The following is a 22,683-nucleotide window of genomic DNA, read 5'->3' on the forward strand; positions in this document are numbered from 1 at the left end:
ATAACTATTTATAAAGAATTTATCAAAACAAGGCTAAACTGATGGAATAAATCAGAAACATAAAAAAGAAAATGCCTTGTTGAACAAAAGGTGTGGAAATATTGTTTTGCTGCTGAACTATTGTCCTTGATTGCACACAAAATACATACAGTACATTCCTGTAACACACTTCTGTGTATTCATAACTTACAATGCGTTCTTTGCAACTTACATTGACATCTTTCCCAGTCATTGCCGTCTTTGCACAGAGCAGAATCAAATCCACTGAATAGACGTGAGTAGCCAGCAATTCAAAGTCAGGATGTATATCAACAAAAGACTATTGACGAATCCATAAAATATGGGCCGCAATTTAGCCTTGCATCGATGCTGTGCGTGTGCGTCAGCCGAAAGGCATTGCACGACCTGCTTGTAAAAATATATATATATAATAAAACCTTTTAAGCCGAGAGTGTATAGAAATAAGTGCTGAAATCGAAGTTGAAGCTTAGGCTTAGGCTAGCCACAGATACGAGCAGGTAATCTATATACCACTGTTTCACAATGTGGGGTTTGGGGACCCCTAGGGGTCCTTGAGGGTGGTTCCAGACCAGGGGTTGGTTCCCCAGCAAAACGCTTGATAGTTTAAGAAACCAAATGGACCCTTACATGTCTGTAACTCTGAGAGCGAACGAATGGAACCAAATGGACCCCTACAGGTCCATTTGGTTCCATTTGTACACTCTGAGTTAAATTGACAGTGAAGATTTTACAGTGTAGATTGCGGTCTCATAGAGAATAAATGGAATCAAACGGGGGTCCGTGGGCCTAAAACAAGTCGACCTGGGCTTCAAATTAAAAAGGTTGAGAATCACAGGTCTACACTACGAGCGTGAAGCTAAACGAGCTGGAAACGGTGCCATCACATCACAATACACTGTACACCCCAAGGAGTGTTTGTTCCACTTCTCAGCAACAGACAAACACAGCAGAATGTAGGAGAGGGGAGGGGGAGGGAAAAAGAAAAGGAGTACTGGCTCCCTCTAGAGGATGAAGACTGGAACTGTACACAATGCCTGGTGTGATGCAGTGACACATACATACACAGTGCCAGTGTCTCCAGCTGCTGCCATGCGCTTCCGGGCATGTTGACAAGAGGCATTAAAACAACAAAACGGCGCTGGTCTGGAATAAGATCAATGGTAATGTGTGTGCGTGCACACATGCGCGTGTGTGTGTGTACTTGCATTGCTATACTTATGGGGGCCAATTGTCTCCACGAGTATAGTATTGTGATTTGTGAGTACCATTTTCCTGTGGTCCTCACAATGGAAATGGTTGTTTTGTGGTTATAAGCTTACAATTAGGAAAAGGTTGAGGTTGGGGTGATGATAGGCATTTAGACATTTAGGTTTAGCTTTGAGGTTAAGAGTTATGCCTGATTTATGCTTTTAGGGTTAGGGCTCAAAATGGCAAAATGCCTGAAATGTCAATGTTAGAGTACAGAAATACGTGCGTGCGTGTGTGTGTGTGCGTGCGTGCGTGTGTGCGTGTGTGTGTGAGAGAGAGAGAGAGAGTACTGTATATATGTATGTTTTACCCTACGTTTTAACAGCAGGCAACAGCCGGCGCAAAGAATCTCCAAGTGGGCGTTCCTGCCGTCATCACCATACGTCCTCCATTGGGCAAACAAAGCAACACATGAATTTGATTGGCTATCACTGGACGATGTCGTCCAAAGATAAAATAATTTCATGTTTTTGAACAACGTTTCCTCCGCCCACTTTTCGACTATCGCCTCTTCGCCTGCTATCGCCAGTAGCAGGAAAATAATGCATCCGGAATGCACCGTAACTCTCATACAAATGTATTACAAGTGGACAGGACATTAATTTAGCCTGTGAAGATAAAACTACCAGCATGTGTGATTGATTACAAAAAGAAACATTGAATAATAAAATATACTGTATACAGTATACTGCATATATCTAATCCAGTTGGCTCCAGTCTCCCAGAGGTCTGCATCACCAGCATTATTATCCAATGAATGAAAAAAAAAAAAAAAAGATTAATCCCAGAAAATCCTTCATGAACTTGACTTTTCTCCAGGCACAAAAATCAAAAAACAGTGCAAACGTTTAATGCCGCAAAAACAAGCGCAACGAGACACACACCTTCTCCTTTGGTGTTCTATCCAGCACGAGGGCACGTGTTTAAAAAGGAACGATTACCTCATCGTCTCCGTCGGGTGGAAACCTCATAATTATGTCCAAAAACTGTTGCTTTCAGGATTCAAATTCAAGAACGGCAAAAGTAGCAGATCTACAAGCTCGAAACATGTCGCTTCGAGCCTTGTTTCGAGCCTCGTTTTGAGCTTGTGGATCTGCTACATTTGATGCTTTTGTGTGACACTGTAGTATGATCGAATAGAGGTGTTCATTTTTCGAAAAAACACCAAAAAGTTAGAATATGGAGATAAGAGGTTTCTGCCACGACTGCGACGATATTAAGTTCAACTTAACAGCATCCGCAGATATATCAGCATTCCTGGATGAGACTACAGCACTGGGCTCTTCTCAAGGTCAGGGTCTGAGGACCACCAGGGACCACCCGTCCGATGGACCCCTTACGGGGCTATACAGTATATAACTCTATGGGCGTGTAATACAAATTAATAGTTTGTACACTCACAGAGTTCCGGTTCGGAAAGGCTTCCTGAACTATTGGTTGGGAGATTCATGGACATCTCATCTCGAGGTGCGCGTCGGGTTCAGAGGAAAAAAATATTTGCCCCTTCCCGAAGCTCGGAATGATGTCAACTTGTAGTCGTTCACACCTCCCTTTTACGACAGAAAAGTACGGAGGATCGGAACGAGCACGCACTTAACCACTTAAACCCCAGCATCAGTATTGTGGGGAAAGCTTGCGTCGCGTCGTGAGCTTGTCGGTCGGCTATTTTCATCGAGAGCCTTCCCCACAATAACAGAAAACAGAACAGACACCAGCATGGAGCCCTGAGGAACTCCGGGTTTAAGTGCTTAAGCATAAACTGGGGCTTGCCTCCTCTTCCCAGTGCGCTACGCTCCCCTCTCCTCGAAGAACCACTTCTGGTGCGGTGAGTCCGGCAGGCAGGGCCTCAGGGCCGGGGCCGGGGTGCCCGTGTCCGTCTGCTCCACCGCCTGCACACACTTGCCGCTCATCACGTGGTACAAGCTGCCGTCCTGCAAGGAGAGCGGTGTAGGTGAGCGAATGGGAGTGTGTGTGTGATTATTTCGAGCAGTGGTTCCCAAACGTTTTTTTGTCTCGGGTCACCCCTGGGTCATCCATGGCACCCCTGAATTACATTGTCACTTTATAGAACCTTACATTTATGTCAGTTTACAGTACATATTAACGTACATCTTGCCCCCTGAGATACAGCATGTGTCACGAGGGAAACTTGATAGTAGTCGGTCCATTATGTTATGACAGATTGAAAATAATTTCATACTTGACATTTATGAAACGAAAGACACACCTGCAAAAGCAACAGATGTGTCTAGGAGAGACCAAACAATGGTCCGGTAAACTGAATACGAAAAAACATTGTCTTCAAATGCAAAAAGGGATCTAATTGGGAATCATGACTCCCAATTAAATCCCTTTTTGCATTTGCAAGCCGTTTTTGGCGAAGAGGTTTGGTGGTCCGTTTGACTAAGTATAGAGGGTTTAAGAGATTAAACTGAAGTGATATTAATAAATTCCAAATGATCAAAGTATTCTGAAGCACCCCTGGACTTGCATCACAGCACCCTAGGGTGCCATGGCACTGATTTAGAATCAAACTGGGAATCTTCCGAAGCTCCCGCTCTACCTCCTGAGCCACCCCCGCCCCCTGAGTTATACAGTATACTGTATATACTGTATATATAAAAGTCATTTGGCTCTTGCCACTGGGTTGTGTTGGTCATTCATCAAACTGAATACTCCAAAAGGTCACGTGTGATCTCCACTGCCCTTCACATAGAAAAGAGTAATTATAGGTTTGTGGAAATGTTAAGATGAATGGCATCACAGCTGCCTCTAGCCTTTTGATCACCACGTGTGCATCTAATCTAATGGTTTTAATAGAGAGACATACAGTACTCTCAAGAAGTGACCTTTCATCAAACAAACTAATCGCAAGCACAAGACTGAAGCTCACGTTTCCAGTAGATTTTCCAATTGGTACAATGAATTCATGCCATAGGGTTCAGAGGTATGGCTGCAACTATGGACCATTTTAACAGCGATTATTCTAATTCTGATTTATTTATCGACTTTCATAGATTTAATAGATAGCTGCATAATTATTTTTGGTTTAACAGCACTAGCTATCATTGTGTAGTGTTGTGTTGCATACATTTTAACATGTGTTTTCAGACAGTTAAACCCACTTAAACACCCAATACTTGTACATGGTCTGCTCTTTTATCCCCCTACACCAAACCTCTTTGCCGAATATAGCAGATCTACAAGCTCACAATGCCCCGCAGCGCAGAATAGGGAGGCTAGGGTTCAAGTGATTAATGTAAAAATAAATAAGTTCCTAGGGGTCCTGGACCTCATGTTGAAGACCCCTGGATTAGTCTGATTAACCACATACAGTATGTCCTATTTTATACTTTGTCATACAACGGTGTCTAGCAAAAATAGTGAGACAGCCGATCTAACAAGCTCACAACGAGCTAGTAGACTGGCGGCTATTTGTGTAAAAAAATCACACCGGTGTGAAGTGAGCGATGCTGATGAATACTGACAATATCAATATTTAATACCATGGGAAAACCCTTGGAAAAACACATGGTCATACACACAAAGTCATTGGAGCAGTTAGCGGCGCTCAAACACTAAAAGCTAAATTGAATATTCTTTTATTTCTTTTTTTGAACGGTGCTCCTTGAAGGAGCTAAGCTCCAACATCTGGCTTGTCCGGGCTCTGAAGCGTGGCCTACATCTTGGCACAAAGTGCTCACAGTTTGTTGTTCACCCAGGGTCACATTGGCCAAGCCTCGTGGGACGCTTAATGAAATTAACTCATAAATAGCACTGCTCACTTCACACTACAGTAGGTGTGTGTGTTTTTTTTTTACAATCAATTAAAATGATTAGTTCTATTAAATGTTGCACCCCCTAATGAGAAGTTAGGGACATTCCAAGGAACATTTTAGGCAGACTGGTTCCATCTAAATGATCTAAATCTACATCTTCCATCTACATAGATACATATCCATCAGTCAGTCACTCAGTCAGTCAGTCAGTCAGCAAGCAGCAGACGGAGAAGCAAACCCTGAACCGCACGCACAGCCTTGTTGGATTGGATACAATAAAAAAATCTAGTACAGTACAAGTACAGTTAAACTCCCTTCCTAAAAGGAGAATCCCAAATAAAATGTACAGTCTTTCTTACGTCAGAAGTCCTTGGACATAAAGATCAGTTATTTCAGTGTAAAAACAGGGCATCTTGCTATACCCCTGCACTGCATATTTAGACAGCATGTGTGCTCATCAACTAGAGTTGTTTGTTCAGAGTTGTCTTTTGTTTAGTTTGAGAGATGAGTTTGGCAGGCGTACCGTTTTACCGCGAGACCTGAGCACCTGCTCGGAGTGTCAGGTGTGCAGTAAATAACGCGAGCGGGGGACAGTTGTTGGGAGGAAATTGGAGGAGAGGAAACCTGTTTTTTTTTTGGCGTCCCTGGGGGGCCCAGACCTCACTGCATGCCTCCTACCGGCTTCTGGTGTAGGAAAACATCCCTCAACAGCATGTTGGCAGGTTGGCAAGATGATCTGCCTTTCAACCAGCATGCCGATTCACTCAGCCCGTTCCGTTTGTCCACCGGCAGGGATTGGTATTTGATATTTAGAACGGGTACACATTATTGTGTATCTTTATTTTATGCTTTAACTATTGAAAAATAGCAGATATACAAGCTCACAGTGCGGCACCGAGTGCCGCACTGCGAGCTTGTAGATCTGCTATTTTAGAAAAAACGTGAAAATTTGAATTTTGACCCGATTCTATAAGTGTCATTTGAATCCTTCTAAGATTTTTTGAAAAATCTGTGTTTCTATGTCAGCAATCTGGCAAGCCATCGTCAAAGAAAAGGTCCTTTTCACTTAAATGGAGCTCAGTTAGTCTGTTCTTGAGAGACTACTATGTCAGTGGTTCTCAAACCTTTTCATGTAAAGGACCCCCAAAATGATATTTATTTGGCGCTGTGAGCTTGTATATATCTGCTATTTTTCACTGGTTAAAGCATTCAAAAATTCTAGGCCTAATTGGGATAAGATAGAGAAGGGATAGTAATATTGCCCTCAGTGCCCTCAGGTACCTTTCTAACTTCTTCTCCAAAGTGAGTTGACACCCACAGCCACAACACTAGGGGGAGCCACCATCTGGTACCAGCCACATTTAGAACAAACATGGGACAGTTCTCATTCTACTACAATGCCACCAAAATGTGGAATGCCCTGAGACCATCAACTAAAGGATGTGGATCACTGGTTCTATCAAAGTTAGCCTAAATATATATATATATATATTAATAATAATAATAAAATCAAGAGACCACAAGGGGAGGTAAATGAAAATTCGAATCGAAAAGAGGTGTCATTCACTGGTGCTGCTTTTCTCCTTTTTTGCGATTGTCAGGTCGCACAGCTACTATGAAAACCTCCACCGGCTGTCTGTCAGTCCCTCCGTCTGTTCGTCAAGTCACGTCACACTTTTGGCCCTACTCTTACACTTTTGGCCCTACTATGTTGCCCCTATCCATGCCAAACTTTGCACACACACTCCTTGGCTGGCAAACCATAACCTCCGCCCCTGATTTCTCACATGCCCCTCTCTAGCTCCACCATGAGGTTGTTTTTTGCAGTGTGTGTGTGTATACATGTGACCTGAAGGTCGCTTCTCTCCCGATTAGGGAGTCTTACTGGTACATAATTATAGTTCTTTGTATTTGTTGATGACATGTACTGTATTACTGTGTAATTTCTTAATGCCATTAGATTAGTTGAATACATAAGTATTCAAGTCCCAGGCCTTTTTTGTGTTATCCTTTCAGCTTTAATGTCTTACTGTACCACATACTGTTTACATTTCTGACTAATACTTTATTAGTCAGAAATGTCAACAGTATGTGGTACAATCAATCAATCAATCAAACACAACATGTCCCGTTCTGACTACATCCCTCTCATGTCTGTCTTTCTTGTGAGCTTGTAGATCGGCTATTTTCAGCACGCGATATTAGTGTGAAACATAGCATTTACAGTAGATGATGTTGTGTTATTAAGTTATGTTGTAGTGTCCAAAGAAAGATTTGACATATGGTTCGAGTGAGACAAAATAAAGTTTATCTGGTTCTATAGCGTGGTTGCACAACCACACACAAACAAAATACAACATGTTGCACAGCAACGTGTTGTGAACTTATAGGCCAGCTATTCACACACACACACACACACACACACACACACACACACACACACACACACACACACACACACACACACACACACACACACACACACACACACACACACACACACACACACACACACACACACCTTTCTGAAGATGAACTTGTGGTCCTGGGGGAGGGGCTGTCCCGGTCGCCTGCACAGCGCCACCGTCAGGTAGGTGGAGATGTTGTCTCCCACAATGCACCCTGCCGGCTCCCGCGTGTTGTAGCGGATCTCTCCGTCCGACGAGTACTCAAAGAACTGCATGAGGAAAACACCAAGGTCAGGGAATTGTAAAAAACATGAAATATGCAGCAAGGAAATCCTCACGTGACCCATTGGGTTTCTACAGAGTCATTTTGAAGCCACTTTTTCACCCAATTCAAATCCGCCATCTTGGAACTTCCCGAAAATAAACCCGAGAAAGACTGCTATAGGCTTTAAGCACAGCAGCCATATCTTCCTTACTTCCTGATACGTTACTGATAACTAATGAAGGCTCTGTTCCATTCTGGTCAAACAAGAGTCAGGGTGCATATTATTGTTGCATGTTGGCTCACTGGAAACACACTGCTACACCCAGTGGGTCTCAAAGTGTGGTCCAGGGACCCTCATGGTTCCATGAGGGTTCCAAATGGCACCTTACGGGTGTATATCTCTAGACTCTAGAGAGTGTACAAATGGAACCAAATGTAAACTCTCAGTTATGGGGTCCTTGCAATTAAAAGGTTTCAGAACCACTGTGCCAACCACTAAATGGAACAGAGCCTTCATCAGTATCATTAGTAACACCTACGAAGGAAGTAAGGAAGAGGCCCAATTTCTTTGCTATATGGCTACTGTGCATATAGCCTATTGGCTGCAACTGCAATATAACAATACTATAATAGTAGTTTGTAAAACTATACACATGCACACGTGCGAGAGTGTGTGTAGGGATATGCAGTAACCCAGGCATGGTGTGTGGGTGTTTGTAATACTATAATAGTAGTGTGGGTTACACAGGTGAGTGTGAAGAGTGTTGTTGATGAGTGAGATGATGGTATTCCTGTACACCGGGTGTGAGTGTGTGTGTGTGTGTGTGTGTGTGTGTGTGTGTGTGTGTGTGTGTGTGTGTGTGTGTGTGTGTGTGTGTGTGTGTGTGTGTGTGTGTGTGTGTGTGTGTGTGTGTGTGTGTGCGCGCGTGCACAATTTATTTTTTGCAGCATACAGGGCACTCCCACACACACACAACCAACAAGGCCCCGTTTCCGGCGAAGAGGTCATCATCAACGTGAGCCTCGATTAAATTGTAATCCAAATGTGGGATGTGAAAATTCACAGGCCTTACCGGAACACACAGGAATAAAAGGTGATGGAACATTACAATCCCTGCCTAGTGCCCATGGCGTTATGCTGCTTCATTTAAAGCCCAATCGTACGGCAGGGTCATGTGCCTACAGTACAAGCTCCCATCAAAACATAGTTGTATGTAGAGTATCTATACAAGCGCAATTTGTTCAGGAGAGGGAAGCCCAAGCGGGGAGGATTATATTTGACACTACTCCTACGGGCTGCTGGGAGTGAAATGGTACACGAATCCTACAAATAGTCTCCTAAGTGGGCGCCGGCGTCTGACGGCAGATCTCGCAAACGTCCGGTGTTTACTGGACTGGTGCTATAGATGCCCGCGAGAGTGTGTTGCTGGGACAGAGAAAGGTTGATAATAAAGAAGATTTTTTTTCCTCTGAAAAGCCATTTTAGTATGGATTATGTGGCTTATGACCATTGGGTCAAATATTTAGTTCAGTGACCATGAAGCTAAAGAGTGCTCCAGAATCTGGTATATGTATAGCACCTGCGAAACGCATCGTGCTTTTGCTCAATAAAAAATAAATGAAGCGGGGCGCCCGCTGGCCTAGTGGTCAAGGCGCATACCACATACTAGGCTATGATGCCTGCTGGCTTCGCCGGTTCGAATCCCGATCCGGATGACCTTTGCCACATGTCATTCCCCGTCTCTCTCCCCGTTTCCTGCCAGCCTACTGTCCTATCAAATAAAGGCATAAAAAGCCCCCCCAAAAAAAGAAATGAAGCATTGAATCTAGTCCATCGTCCTTCATTGGAGGGTGCGGTCCCTTCCTGAAAAGAGGCAGAGGGAGTTTGTCTTTTTTATACTTGATTTTGCCAACCAGCACCTCCACCTGGATGTGCACGAGAGCTACCTGATTGTCTTGCTCCAGAATCTGTGTTCACACATCACAATGGCGACAAACACACAAAACAATTACTCCAACCTGCTTCCGGTCTCCTAAAAAGGTGGACACATACTTCACGCAGATATGGAGTCTATTGGCATGGTTTTCTTTTTCTTTGTCAACTTGTTTGTCATTTTGTCGGTCACACCCATGCCATGAGAGGCATAAAAGTGAGAGAGAGGGTGGTATGTGTGGTGGTAGAGTACCTGGTTCTGCCCCATGCCATGGCAGGCGTACATGATGACTCTGTGACCGCTCACCACGTGGTCGTCTGGAGGGTTGTAGTCAAAGCAGTAGTTTGCTTTGCCTCGATTCTTCAGCTGTCAAAACAAACAACACGTTCACAATCTCTGTCAGGCGTCTTCAAAAGGGGGGTCCGGGACCCCCAGGCTAGGGGGTCCTCTGGGTTACTACAGGGGGGATCATCAAATCTTTGTGTGATAGGAACGTTTTAACAAACTTGTGTACCTAGATCGGCTATTTTCGGCAAAGAGGTTTGATGTGTAGAGGGATAAAGGAGCAAACCAAGCACAGTGTTGAGGTTTTAACTGGTTAAATGTCTGAAAATTAATTTACACAACACTGCTTCCTCTCTCAGAATAAGGGGTCCTTGGGCCTGAAAAACTTTGAAAACCCCTACTCTATGTCCAATATCTTTCTGCTTTATTGTTAATCATGTGTACTTTCTCTGTTAAGCACTTGTGCTTCATTTTTGCCCTGCAAAACACTTTGAGCTGCATTCCATGTATGCAAATAGTTTATCATCATTATTATTATTATTATATGATAGTCCCTCTGAAGTACAATACAGAAGCAAGTACAGTGACAGATATAATTATTATACATTCAAATAGTTACGCTTTCAGCTTTTATTGTGTGCGTTGGCACTGAGCAGTGTGCTTTACTGCTGCCGTTCCCCTCACCATTCCGAACATCCCCGGGCGGTCCTGTGGGATGTGGATGTCAGGGTAGATGTTCTCCAGGAACCACCTGAAGTCCTTGCAGCCCAGGCGCTCCCTCAGCAGCCTGCGCTCCGTCACGTCACCGTAGGCCTCCTGGAAACAAAGACAGGCAAAATTATGTGTGTTCATTATATTACCTGCCGCTATTCCACATCCTGACACATATATAATAATACTACTTCTAAAAACCCACTATGCCTAAACCTAACCCTAAAACCTAACCCTTAGTCGAAATGATGTACTGTCGAAAAAGTGCGATTTCCCCACAAGGACCCCGAAAACGATATGTAATTTGGCCGCAGACCTCCATATGAAAATGTATTAAAAAATTAAAAATAATCTAAATTATTCACAAATGTAAAAAAAAAAAAATATGTACAAGCTCACACGCTCTGAACTTACCTGCTATTTTTCTGTTCTAAACCACTGTTCTAAATCCTAAGAGTTTTCTGAAAAAAACATTGTTAAAATCTAAAATGAATGGGTTAAACCGGATTCATTCTTTGTCATATAATCGTGTCAAAAATAGCCGATCTGCACGCTCACAACACACAGGGGTTGACACTAAGGTCTCAGAGGCACTTGCCCATCGGGCAAGTACAGGTCATGTTCTACTTGCCCGAAGGTAATGCCCACTTGCCCGAAAAGTAAATCGTCCATTATAAAATGATAGGTACGATTTTAATTACCGCAATTTAACACTTATTTCTTTACTTTCTGGGGCTGTGCGATAAAATGTCATACCTCAATACCTCCGAATCCAAATACCAAATACTTTAGCTATGATTGAATATGTCTATGGTTTCACACTTGTTATTTTATATTTTTTAATGTAGCAACAGTAAAAACAGCACATTATAGGTAAATAGTGCTCTTATTTTACATTCCACAGACCAGAAGACACAGCGCACTGGCCACGTTCAGGTGTTTAGACAGATATCTTGTGTTGTGTTTATAGACATTTGTGTCCCCTCTCAAATGAGCACTTGCCCTGTCGGGCAACCTGAAAGCCAACTTCACCTGCCCTGACGTTTTATTTACCTGCCGGGGGCAGGTGGGCAAGCCTTAGTGTCAATGCCTGCAACACGTCACAAGGTGCAGCGTTCTGCGCTTGTAGATCAGCCAATTTTGAGACACATTTTGGGACCTCTGCTGTTGACTGCCTCTCATTTTGTCACAGCAAGCATGCCTGCGCAATATGTGCACCAACAGCACCATCTGCAGTCCGTCCGCAGCACTACACCCTTCACATAACATTGTGAAGAACCTAACCTTGCAAAGCCGGGATTTTATGAGTGTTTGCTCAGCTGTAAATCCCCCCGACATGCAAACACACTCCACCTCAGCAGACCGTTATTACATCCTGCTCACAATCTACCTGAGAGTGTCCACAATGTGGACCCTCTCTTTGTTTTGTGTGTGTGTGTGTGTGTGTGTGTGTGTGTGTGTGTGTGTGTGTGTGTGTGTGTGTGTGTGTGTGTGTGTGTGTGTGTGTGTGAGAGAGAGAGAGATCTACAACCTCTGTGTGTCCTCTGATTGAAACCTTTATTTATTTTTCAAAAGAGCACTGAGGTTCACCCTCATTTGCAATGCTGTCGAGATTACACACACACAAAAAATCAACATAATCTCAATCCATCTGCATAACTATGCTTACATGAATGGACAAACTATATTGTGTATAATGTATGCTTTTGCATGCGCACACACACACACACACACACACACACACACACACACACACACACACACACACACACACACACACACACACACACACACACACACACACACACACACACACACACACACACACACACACACACACACACACACACACACACACACACAGCCGAAAATAATGATCTTTAAGCTCGTCAATAAGCGTGACACTGCCGCACAAACCAAGTATAGGTCATTTTGCCCTCAAAAGTGTGAATGAATTTATTTGGTGATAAAAGGAAAGAGCACATCAGCACCAGACCCATATATGTGTATATATAGAGAGAGAGAGAGAGTTGCGTCGCGCTTTGATCTCGCCACAAAGCAGGCCGCTATTGGCTGTAGTCCCAAAGCATTGGAATTTGCCCATTAAGATGGAAAGGGAACTTGTGCATTCCATTCCTACAGTGGGAGTCCATGCTGGTGACGTAACACTCTCTCTCTCTCTCTGGGTCTGATCAACACTTCCACAATACGCAGCAGACACAAATTCCACAGAGGATAAAAACACAATAAAGCCCTGAGGCTTGTTTCCATTATGGTCTTCTAATAGTACAGTACGACAATGCATGCACGTACACATGGTCAAACACACACGCCCACACACTAGGGATGGGACGATATGAACGTTTCATATCACGATTATTGTGACCAAAGAAATCGCGATTTACGATATTATCGCGATAATCACAAATGGTAAATGGTAAATGGTGCATTTATATAGCGCTTTTAATCCAAAGCGCTTTGCATAGATAACAAACATAGATAAAAACATCCCCGACATCCATTATCGTGGGGCGGAACATTTGCCAAAAAATTGCAGATCTACAAGCAAATCTACAAGCAGATCTACAAGCTCACAACGCGTCGACGCGTTGTGAGCTTGTAGATCAAATAGATTTGGTAGAGAGTGAAAAAAAAGACTATCAAGTTCGTATATTAAAAGTACGATTTACCAATAGAGGGTTTACATGGTGCTGGATATGCAACTCTGCAAATAAAAGGTGAATTGATCCCAGTGCACGACGGAGGACGATTTCACGATAAATTAAGTCTCCACGATACGATTATTGTGTTTTTTTATCACGATAAACAATAATATCGCTTATCGTTCCATCCCTACCACACACACACACACACGTATTCCCAGCCCATTCCCCCATCACCCTGTCACAGTGGAAGACGGAGCGGCAGAGAGTTACGGCGTGGCGACTGGCGAGAGACAGAAACATGTGCCAGTGGGAACATCTGTTTCACAGTGTTCTGAGTTTCAGAGGACAGCTTTAATGGCGGCGCTGCAGTCAGTGTGTGATGGATGAGCGGGACACGTTAAGTGTCTTGCATGCTCAGGTACACTTGCAGAGTGCTGCAGTTGAACCTGAGGCCCTTGGTGCTTCTCACTCAGGCAGGGTCCTTTTCACCAATCAGCTGGACTCAAAAGACCACTTCACCCATCTTCATTTAATCAGTCCTCACACATAAGGCTGTCACAATTATTACATAATCGTCTAATCGCAATTATTTGACACTAGAAGCTTGGCCGCCCTTCATGTCACAATGAGTCAGCGCTTGCGCCGGTTTCCTCAGAAACAGCCTGATGTCAACAATCATCTCCGCATACAGAGATTCCGAACGTTTCGCGCCGGTTCGGGAAAACCGCGCATCGTGTCGGGCCGAGGCCCGCACTGCACTCCGCGCCGTGGCCTGAAACCTGATTACCAAGCTCACAAGCTGCTAGCTTGTAGCATGGCTATTTAAAAAATTAAAGAGAAAGAAAACATAAGACAAGACAAAAAAGACTAGACTAGGACAACAACAACTCAGTCACACTGTCAGTCAGTCACCACCGGAAGGGAGTAATATACTACTACTACTACAACACACGCACACGCACACACACACACACACACACACACACACACACACACACACACACACACACCGAGTGAACCTAGGAGCCCTCTCTAGATCCTCAAAGGGAGTTTGTTTTCAGGGGTCCTTGACGTAAAAAAATAAATAAATAAAAAGTTTGGGCTACAGATAATGAAAAAAGTGTCTTGGACAGAAAGCAACCCTCCCCGGAGGATACCACAGCATCCGGACGGAGAGAGAAACCCTATCATTGGAGGCCGATATATTATGCAGGGTCATTGTATGTTTTCACAGCCTGTGGTTTGGTTGTTTTGCACACTGAAAAGGGAGCCTTGTCACGTTCTCCCAACATAGCCCCATTCTGTGAAATGTCCGAGAGGCACAGGCCGAGCCTAGAGTGTTCGATGACACGCATCCGGAAAGAGTAACACATACAAATGCAAAAAGCCTTCGCCTGGTGAATATCTGAGATGGTGTCTGTGTGTGTGTGTGTGTGTGTGTGTGTGTGTGTGTGTGTGTGTGTGTGTGTGTGTGTGTGTGTGTGTGTGTGAGTTTGTCTAGCTATACTCATGGGGACTAAACGCATGTTCACACAGTCACCTGCAGGGGACCTCTGACAGTGTGGGGACAAAATAGTAGGTCCCCACAACGGTTAGGGTTAGGTTTAGGGTTAGGGCTAGGGTTAGGTTTAGGGATAGAGGTTAGGGTAAGGCCACATGACTTGCATAAAAATGAATGGAAGTCAATGTAATGTCCCCACAAGTGATGTAAATATATTGTATGTGTGTGTGTGTGTGTGTGTGTGTGTGTGTGTGTGTGTGTGTGTGTGTGTGTGTGTGTGTGTGTGTGTGTGTGTGTGTGTGTGTGTGTGTGTGTGTGTGTGTGTGTGTGTGTGTGTGTGTGCGCGCGCGTACGTGTGTGCGCACGCGCGCGCGTGCGTGCTACTATACGTACTTTTGAAGACCAAATGTCCCCTCAAGTAGTATATGGAAGAATTTGAGAACAATATATTCTTAAAACCATTAGAATTAGGCTTACAATTAGGAAAAGTTTAAGGTTAGGGTTAGGGTTAGGATTAGGCATTTGTTGGGGTTAGGATTAGGCATTTAGACGTTCAGGTTCAGGGGTTAGCGTTGGAGGTATGTGCACCGAAAATAGCCATATCTACAGGCATGTCCACAACGCATTGTGAGCTTGTAGATCTGCTCATTTCAGTTTAGGGTTATGGTAAAAAAGAAAGAAAGAAATGGCAAAAGAATTGTAAAAGTGACATTCATAAAATGTCCATCCTAAAATGTCCTCATGTATAGCAACACAGAGGACTGTGTGTGTGTGTGCTCTCTCTGTGTGTGGCCCGTGACAGTGTAGTTAAGAGGGAGAGGCCATCCAAACAGGGATCAGGTGGCACTCAGCTCATCTCCCTGAGAGGATAGTGTTCATGCCAAGGTGGCCGTGCCAGGGCAAACCCAATCTGCCACGGCAAACGCAAACTAAACCCAACACACACACAGACACACACACACACAGACACACACACGATTGTTTGAGAGGACCTGACATTGATTTCCATTGTCTATAATTTTGTTTCCCAACCTTTAATCAGAACCAACAGAGCTTGAAACTCACCCTGACCTTTCATTCTAACCCAAGCCTACTTTCATCTCTTATTGAGCACTACTTTGTAGTTCATTGTACGGCGGGTCCATGCAAAACAAATAGCCACTCAGTACGAGCTCACAACGCGCCGCGAATCGAGAGTGTGTTATGTGAGATCTGCTCATCTAGCTATTATGAAAGAGTTTCCACTTACAGTACAGTTTACAGTTTACAGTTTAGGCATTTAGCAGACGCTTTTAATCCAAAGCGATTTACAATAAGCAGGTAATACATCACTATAATGAGCAAGATAATATGTCAGAACATCAACAACAATATAACAAATGCATAGGAATATCAGTCTAGAAAAAAACAAAAAATAGGTAGACCATGCACGTAATCAGTAAAAAAAAAAAAAAAAAGTTTCTAAAAACCTAAAAAATCCTAACTAGCTTCATGTATGGTCATTGAGTGTTACAGTAGTGCTATGGGTTTAGGTACTACAGTACTACAGCACAACATTCCCAAATATGCCAGTAGTTAATTATCAAAGGCTAAATTAGTGAGCCAACTAAGCAAGATTGTCCTCATTCTATCAAAGGTATGTACAGTATAACCAGTGGTGTAAAGTAACTAGGTACAATTAAGTGCTGTACTTTTATGAGGTATTTTTACTTTACTGGAGTATTTCCAAATTTCTGTACTTTTACTTCCACTCCGCTGCAATTATAAGATACTTTAGTTACTAGTTACTTGTGGACTTTGATTATTATAACAAAACATACACCAACCACTTCAGACGTATATATATTTCGGCCATTTGAAAATAGCAGATCTACAGGCTCACAATGTGTCACGACGCAAAGCGTTATGAGCTTGTAGAACATTTTTAACTCCTGTGAAATGGGACATTGTACACAATATACTTTTGGTTTACTTCAAGTATATTTTTATGCCAATACTTTTGTAATTTTACTCAAGTAAATGTTTAATTGCAGACTGTTAGTTGTTGTAACAGAGTATTTCTATATTGCAGTATCGATATATAACCACACACACACACACACACACACACACACACACACACACACACACGCACGCACACACGCACACACTAGGGTGGTATGGGGTGCTGCCAGCGAGGCTCTCAGTGCCTGGAGGACAGGCGGAGGATAACACCCGTTGGCACGGGGTGTAAAGGTGAGGTGGTAATCACACACCACCCTGTCACCCTGTCACCCTGTCGCCCGCTGCTCATGTGTCTGTCCCACATGTCCTCTGGCACCCTGTGTGTGTGTGTGTGTGTGTGTGTGGCACCCTGTGTGTGTGTGTGTGTGTGTGTGTGTGTGTGTGTGTGTGTGTGTGTGTGTGTGTGTGTGTGTGTGTGTGTGTGTGTGTGCGTGCGTGCGTGCGTGCGTGCGTGCGTGCGTGCGTGCGTGCGTGTGTGGGGACCACACGTACAGTTATAATTTGAGAAACATGACGTCGTTTGGGAGGAGCATAATCCTGGTTTTCAGAGGAAAAAAGGGAGACGTTTACAAAAAAAAAAAAAAAAAAGATTCATATTTGGGTTGGGATTAGTGTTGGAATTAGACATTCTGAGTTTATAGGTTTAGGCGGTTGGAATTAAACAGTTCAAAATGATTCATACTTTGTTGCGCACCAATGCCATGAAATCCAAATAATTGCTGATCTATAAGCTCACAATGCATTGCGTTGCAGCGCATTGTAAGCTTGTAGTAGATCTGCTGTGTTGTGGCTTTAGGCTTGTTGGTAAAAAAAAAAAACGAAATCCATTCCAAATAAAAACGGCATTCATAAAATCTGTCCTAAAATGTCCTCACAAATATAGTAATACAAACCTGTGTGTGTGTGTGTGTGTGTGTGTGTGTGTGTGTGCGTGCGTGAATGCGCATGTGTGTGTGCACACGTGCGTGCGTGTTCACTGTTGCTTTTAGACAGTCAACGTGTGTGTTTTTTCGTGGTGAAAGAATGTAATCAAGCCACAGGAGACATGATATGGTTGAGTTAAGAGGTAATTCGGCATGGCAGCTCAGCAGTAGAACAAAGAACGCCACTAGGCAGGTACTGTAGTCCAAAAAGGATTGGCGCGCTCAACTCACAGGACATGAATTAATTAATGAAGGCTTGCGGATTCTAAAAAGGTGCGTTAATCCCACAATAGTCTTGCGTAGCCAGACCACTATTCCACAATCTCCGCATGCTATACAGAGTCTGGAACTATACATCCCGAAATCCGAGTAACGGAAACTGGCATTTCTGTACACAAAAAGATATTTTAAAATATATTTCCATTGATTTCTTTTCCATTTCTGCTGCAGCAAGCTATTTATTGTCACTGTCGGGCAGAAACCTTGTATCTCCAAGTTTCAAATGTGTACTTTTGTTCACCAAGTAAAGCCCTGTCTCATCATACAAGGCTGTTGCACAAAAGTAGTGAAAACAGCCGATCTACAAGCACACAGCGCCTCGCGGTGCGAGGCGTTGTGTGCTTGTAGATCTGCTGTTTTCACTAGTTTAGTTCATTTTTTAAATGATGAATACAAAATGAACGGTCTTGGACATACAAGGTTTCCACCCGACAACGACGATATGCTTATATGATTTTGATTTTTATTAGGGTGCATTTGCATGACTGTACAGATGAAACGGAAGTGGGGAGGAGGCTTCACATCCGCTTTATCACTTGCTCATGATCAGAGCTTCCGTTGCTCCAGACTGCATGACGGAAGCATTTGAAAATTGTGGGAGGCAACAGTCTGGCCACGCTTGACTAATCCCACAAGGACACCACTCACACAAGAAGTTGAAATGCTTCTTCAAATGAAATTAAATGCCAGAGTGCCACCCATCTTATTTTGTATATAACTGTGAATGTGTTTAGCCGACTAGACCTGTAATCAGCAGCACTCACTTCAAAGAATGCTGCCAGTCATTTACCGTGTTGGGTGTATGGTTACTATAATAATAATAATAATAATAATAATAATAATAATAATAATCATAGTCGTGTACACTGTAGGGAGCTACAATGGAAAAAACTATGGCTCGTGGACCAACCGGTGACTTTGTACACGACTTCGTACATTTCCCATAGATTCTATGGGACTTGACCACTTGCTCCTGCCCTTCGTGTACACGGTCTGTGCCGTCTATAGTTTCTTAATGGGGGGCAGCAGAGAGCCATATGTACACAGGCCCTAGGTGGTGTCCACGACCAGTAGTTTTACATGAACCCTCAGAGGGACACTGTGGGCTTATCAAGTGGTCCGTGGTGGTTCTCAAAGTGAGGTCGGGGGACCCTCAGAGGGACACTGTGGGCTTATCCATACCTTGGCTACAGGGGGGAAATAATTAAATGTACTTTTCATCGTGCCTGTTGCTAAGGTATGGCAACATGATTGGTGTCTTGCAAGACACCAGTCATGTTGCCATACCTTAGCCTTTCCTGAACTGACGCCGCTGTGAACATGTGTACACAGCCAGCATATTACTCAATGCCAAACTTTGCACACACACTCCTTGCCTGCCAATCCACAACCTCCACCCCTCCAGGGACCCCCAGGGCTTATCTCCCGATTAGGACACTTTCCAGCATAGTGACATGCAGAACAAACTGTCCATATAGTATGGTTTACATAAAAGTCAGTTGTCTTTCACACACACACACACACACACACACACACCCACACACACACACACACACACACACACACAAATATATATATATATATATATATATATATATATATATATATATATATATATATATATTTCATTTATTTATTTCATAAATATTTTTCATCACAATTGGGTTTGTGGGTTCTGCTTCAAGCTGTCACAGCATGGCACCAACACTTCAAACTAGTTAAAAAACCCAATACAGCAGATCTACAAGCACCTCACAGATCTACAAGCACCTCGCACATGCCAGGGACAGAGTAGGTTGGCCTGCATAAGCCTTGCTGTCAACACACTATACTACACCACTCAGGCCACCAAGCCAGGTGTGGTCAATTAGTGCCTTCTTTTGATCAGTGGCTTCTGCTTGATGAGTGGCACCAGTCTGTCTTTGTTCCCTGGTCAGTCAAGTTCACTGGGAGAGAATGTTTCAGATCAGTGCAAGTGTATTTGTTTTCCATTTGGACTTACTGTGTTTTGTTGGTACAGTATGCGTGCGACTAACTAATATTTCTGATAATTCCAATTTGTTTGTTGTTTAATTAGCCGGATTGTGAATGCCCTGCATTTTTCTTTCATCTTTAGAACCACACGTGTGTAACAAAACAGAGTGGTGATCATTTGGTGTGGGTGAAGAGAAGAAAAACATTTCATTAAAGGAGTAGTTCACCCCCAAAGTGACTTTTTTTCTATTGAACTCAAGTCTCCATGGCGTGAGTAATACATTAAAAAATAAGTCATTTTGGGGGTGAACTACTCCTTGAATGTCAGTTTTGTGGTGTTTTGACTGGACACCCTGAGGATATTGCCAGATAGACAGACAGACAGACAGACAGACAGACAGACAGACAGACAGACAGACAGACAGAGAATTGTAGGCCTTGCATTTATTTGACTTGGTTCCAACAGATGGCGAAAATAGCTAATCTTCAAGCTCACAATGCCTCACTGTTTGGACAAAGAGTTGAGGCGTTACATTTTGTAAAACACGGCCTTGTGAAAATAGCAGATCTACATGCTCACAACACCTCACAACGCAGGGCGGCGTGAGCATGTAGATCTGATATTTTCACAATTTCTGCCCCTAATATTTAATTTATCATTTTAAAAGTATTAAAAAGTCCTTAAATTGTCTCTTTAGAAATGTGCAGATAGCCTCTGTATACTGTTGAGTGGAAAAACAATGTTTCACATTAAGCTAAACATTTGGGACCACCCAAGATCATTTGGAGACCCCTCTAGGGGTCCCATAGTTGAACCACTGACTTATAAGGGGAGTATGGAGACCCCTCTAGGGGTCCCATAGTTGAACCACTGACTTATAAGGGGAGTATATGAGGCTGGATCCGTCTGGAACACTGCACTAGGCTCTCGCCAGCTCTGTAGCTCTCCACACTTGAACAGTTGTGTCCTTAAATTCAATTATAATAATTAACCCCTGTATATACGGGCAATAGTTTTACATGACTTTGTGTACACAGCCAATAGTTTTACATGAACATGTCTAGGCTTTAGTACTGTACTGCCTCGTATAGCCCAACAGAGCCCAGCACAGAACAGCACAGCCCACCAGAGCCCAATACAGCCCCCCAGAGCCCAACAGAGTCCAGCAAACCTAAGTCCAGCCCAGTCCTGCCGAGTAGGAGTATAGACCGGGGAAAGGGGGTAGTTAGATGACTCCACCAGGCCATTACTGTCCAGATCTGGCTTGAATAGGCCAGACCAGGGTAGACAGGACTGCACCAGACTCCACCAGGCTGCTCCAGCCAGCTCTGTAGATCCTTGCACATGCGATTAACCACTGTGTACACGGGCAATAGTTTTAAGTTTTACATAAACCCTCAGAGGGACACTGTGGGCTTATCAAGTGGTCCATGGCCGGTTCTCAAAGTGAGGTCGGGGGGCCCACAGTGTCCCTCTGAGGGGACACGGCACAGACCGTGTACACGAAGGGCAGGAGCAAGTGTTCAAGTCCCATAGAATCTATGGGAAATGTACACAGGCGTGTACAAAGTCACCAGTAGTTTTACATGAACCCTCAGAGGGACACTGTGGGCTTATCAAGTGGTCCATGGTCGGTTCTCAAAGTGAGGTCGGGGGACCCTCAGAGGGACACTGTGGGCTTATCAAGTGGTCCATGGTCGGTTCTCAAAGTGAGGTCGAGGGACCCTCAGAGGGACACCGTGGGCTTATCAGGTGGTCCATGGTCGGTTCTCAAAGTGAGATCGGGGGACCCTCAGAGGGACACTGTGGGCTTATCAAGTGGTCCATGGTCGGTTCTCAAAGTGAGGTCGGGGGCCCACAGTGTCCCTCTGAGGGGACACGGCACAGACCGTGTACACGAAGGGCAGGAGCAAGTGTTCAAGTCCCATAGAATCTATGGGAAATGTACACAGGCGTGTACAAAGTCACCAGTAGTTTTACATGAACCCTCAGAGGGACACTGTGGGCTTATCAAGTGGTCCATGGTCGGTTCTCAAAGTGAGGTCGGGGGACCCTCAGAGGGACACTGTGGGCTTATCAAGTGGTCCATGGCCGGTTCTCAAAGTGAGGTCGGGGGGCCCACAATGTCCCTCTGAGGGGACACGGCACAGATTGTGTACACGAAGGGCAGGAGCAAGTGTTCAAGTCCCATAGAATCTATGGGAAATATACACAGGCGTGTACAAAGTCACCAGTAGTTTTACATGAACCCTCAGAGGGACACTGTGGGCTTATCAAGTGGTCCATGGTCGGTTCTCAAAGTGAGGTCGGGGACCCTCAGAGGGACACTGTGGGCTTATCAAGTGGTCCATGGTCGGTTCTCAAAGTGAGGTCGGGGGACCCTCAGAGGGACACTGTCGGCTTATCAAGTGGTCCATGGTCGGTTCTCAAAGTGAGGTCGGGGGACCCTCAGAGGGACACTGTGGGCTTATCAAGTGGTCCATGGTCGGTTCTCAAAGTGAGGTCGAGGGACCCTCAGAGGGACACCGTGGGCTTATCAAGTGGTCCATGGTCGGTTCTCAAAGTGAGATCGGGGGACCCTCAGAGGGACACTGTGGGCTTATCAAGTGGTCCATGGTCGGTTCTCAAAGTGAGGTACATCCTCAAAGTCCCTCCTTCCCAAACAAAGACGAACCAACCAAGGG

At 44.2% G+C, this 22,683-nt stretch overlaps 1 protein-coding gene across 1 annotated transcript in view; it reads right to left on the reverse strand.

The window, feature by feature from the left end:
* Nucleotides 1-746: 746 nt before the first annotated feature.
* galnt12 (UDP-N-acetyl-alpha-D-galactosamine:polypeptide N-acetylgalactosaminyltransferase 12) overlaps nucleotides 747-22,683 on the reverse strand; it is a 56,529-nt gene continuing 34,592 nt past the window's right edge. The window contains exons 8-11 of the mRNA XM_080734731.1: nucleotides 10,625-10,756; nucleotides 9,908-10,021; nucleotides 7,570-7,725; nucleotides 747-3,200 (exon numbers count right to left, since the gene is read on the reverse strand). Coding sequence (XP_080590857.1) covers nucleotides 3,057-3,200; nucleotides 7,570-7,725; nucleotides 9,908-10,021; nucleotides 10,625-10,756 — 546 coding nt within the window. The 3' untranslated portion in view covers nucleotides 747-3,056. The remainder of the gene's footprint in view (nucleotides 3,201-7,569; nucleotides 7,726-9,907; nucleotides 10,022-10,624; nucleotides 10,757-22,683) is intronic.

The sequence above is a fragment of the Nannobrachium achirus genome (assembly GCF_963921795.1).
Source record: "Nannobrachium achirus genome assembly, chromosome: 10".
In the NCBI taxonomy this organism is placed as follows: Eukaryota; Metazoa; Chordata; class Actinopteri; order Myctophiformes; family Myctophidae; genus Nannobrachium; species Nannobrachium achirus.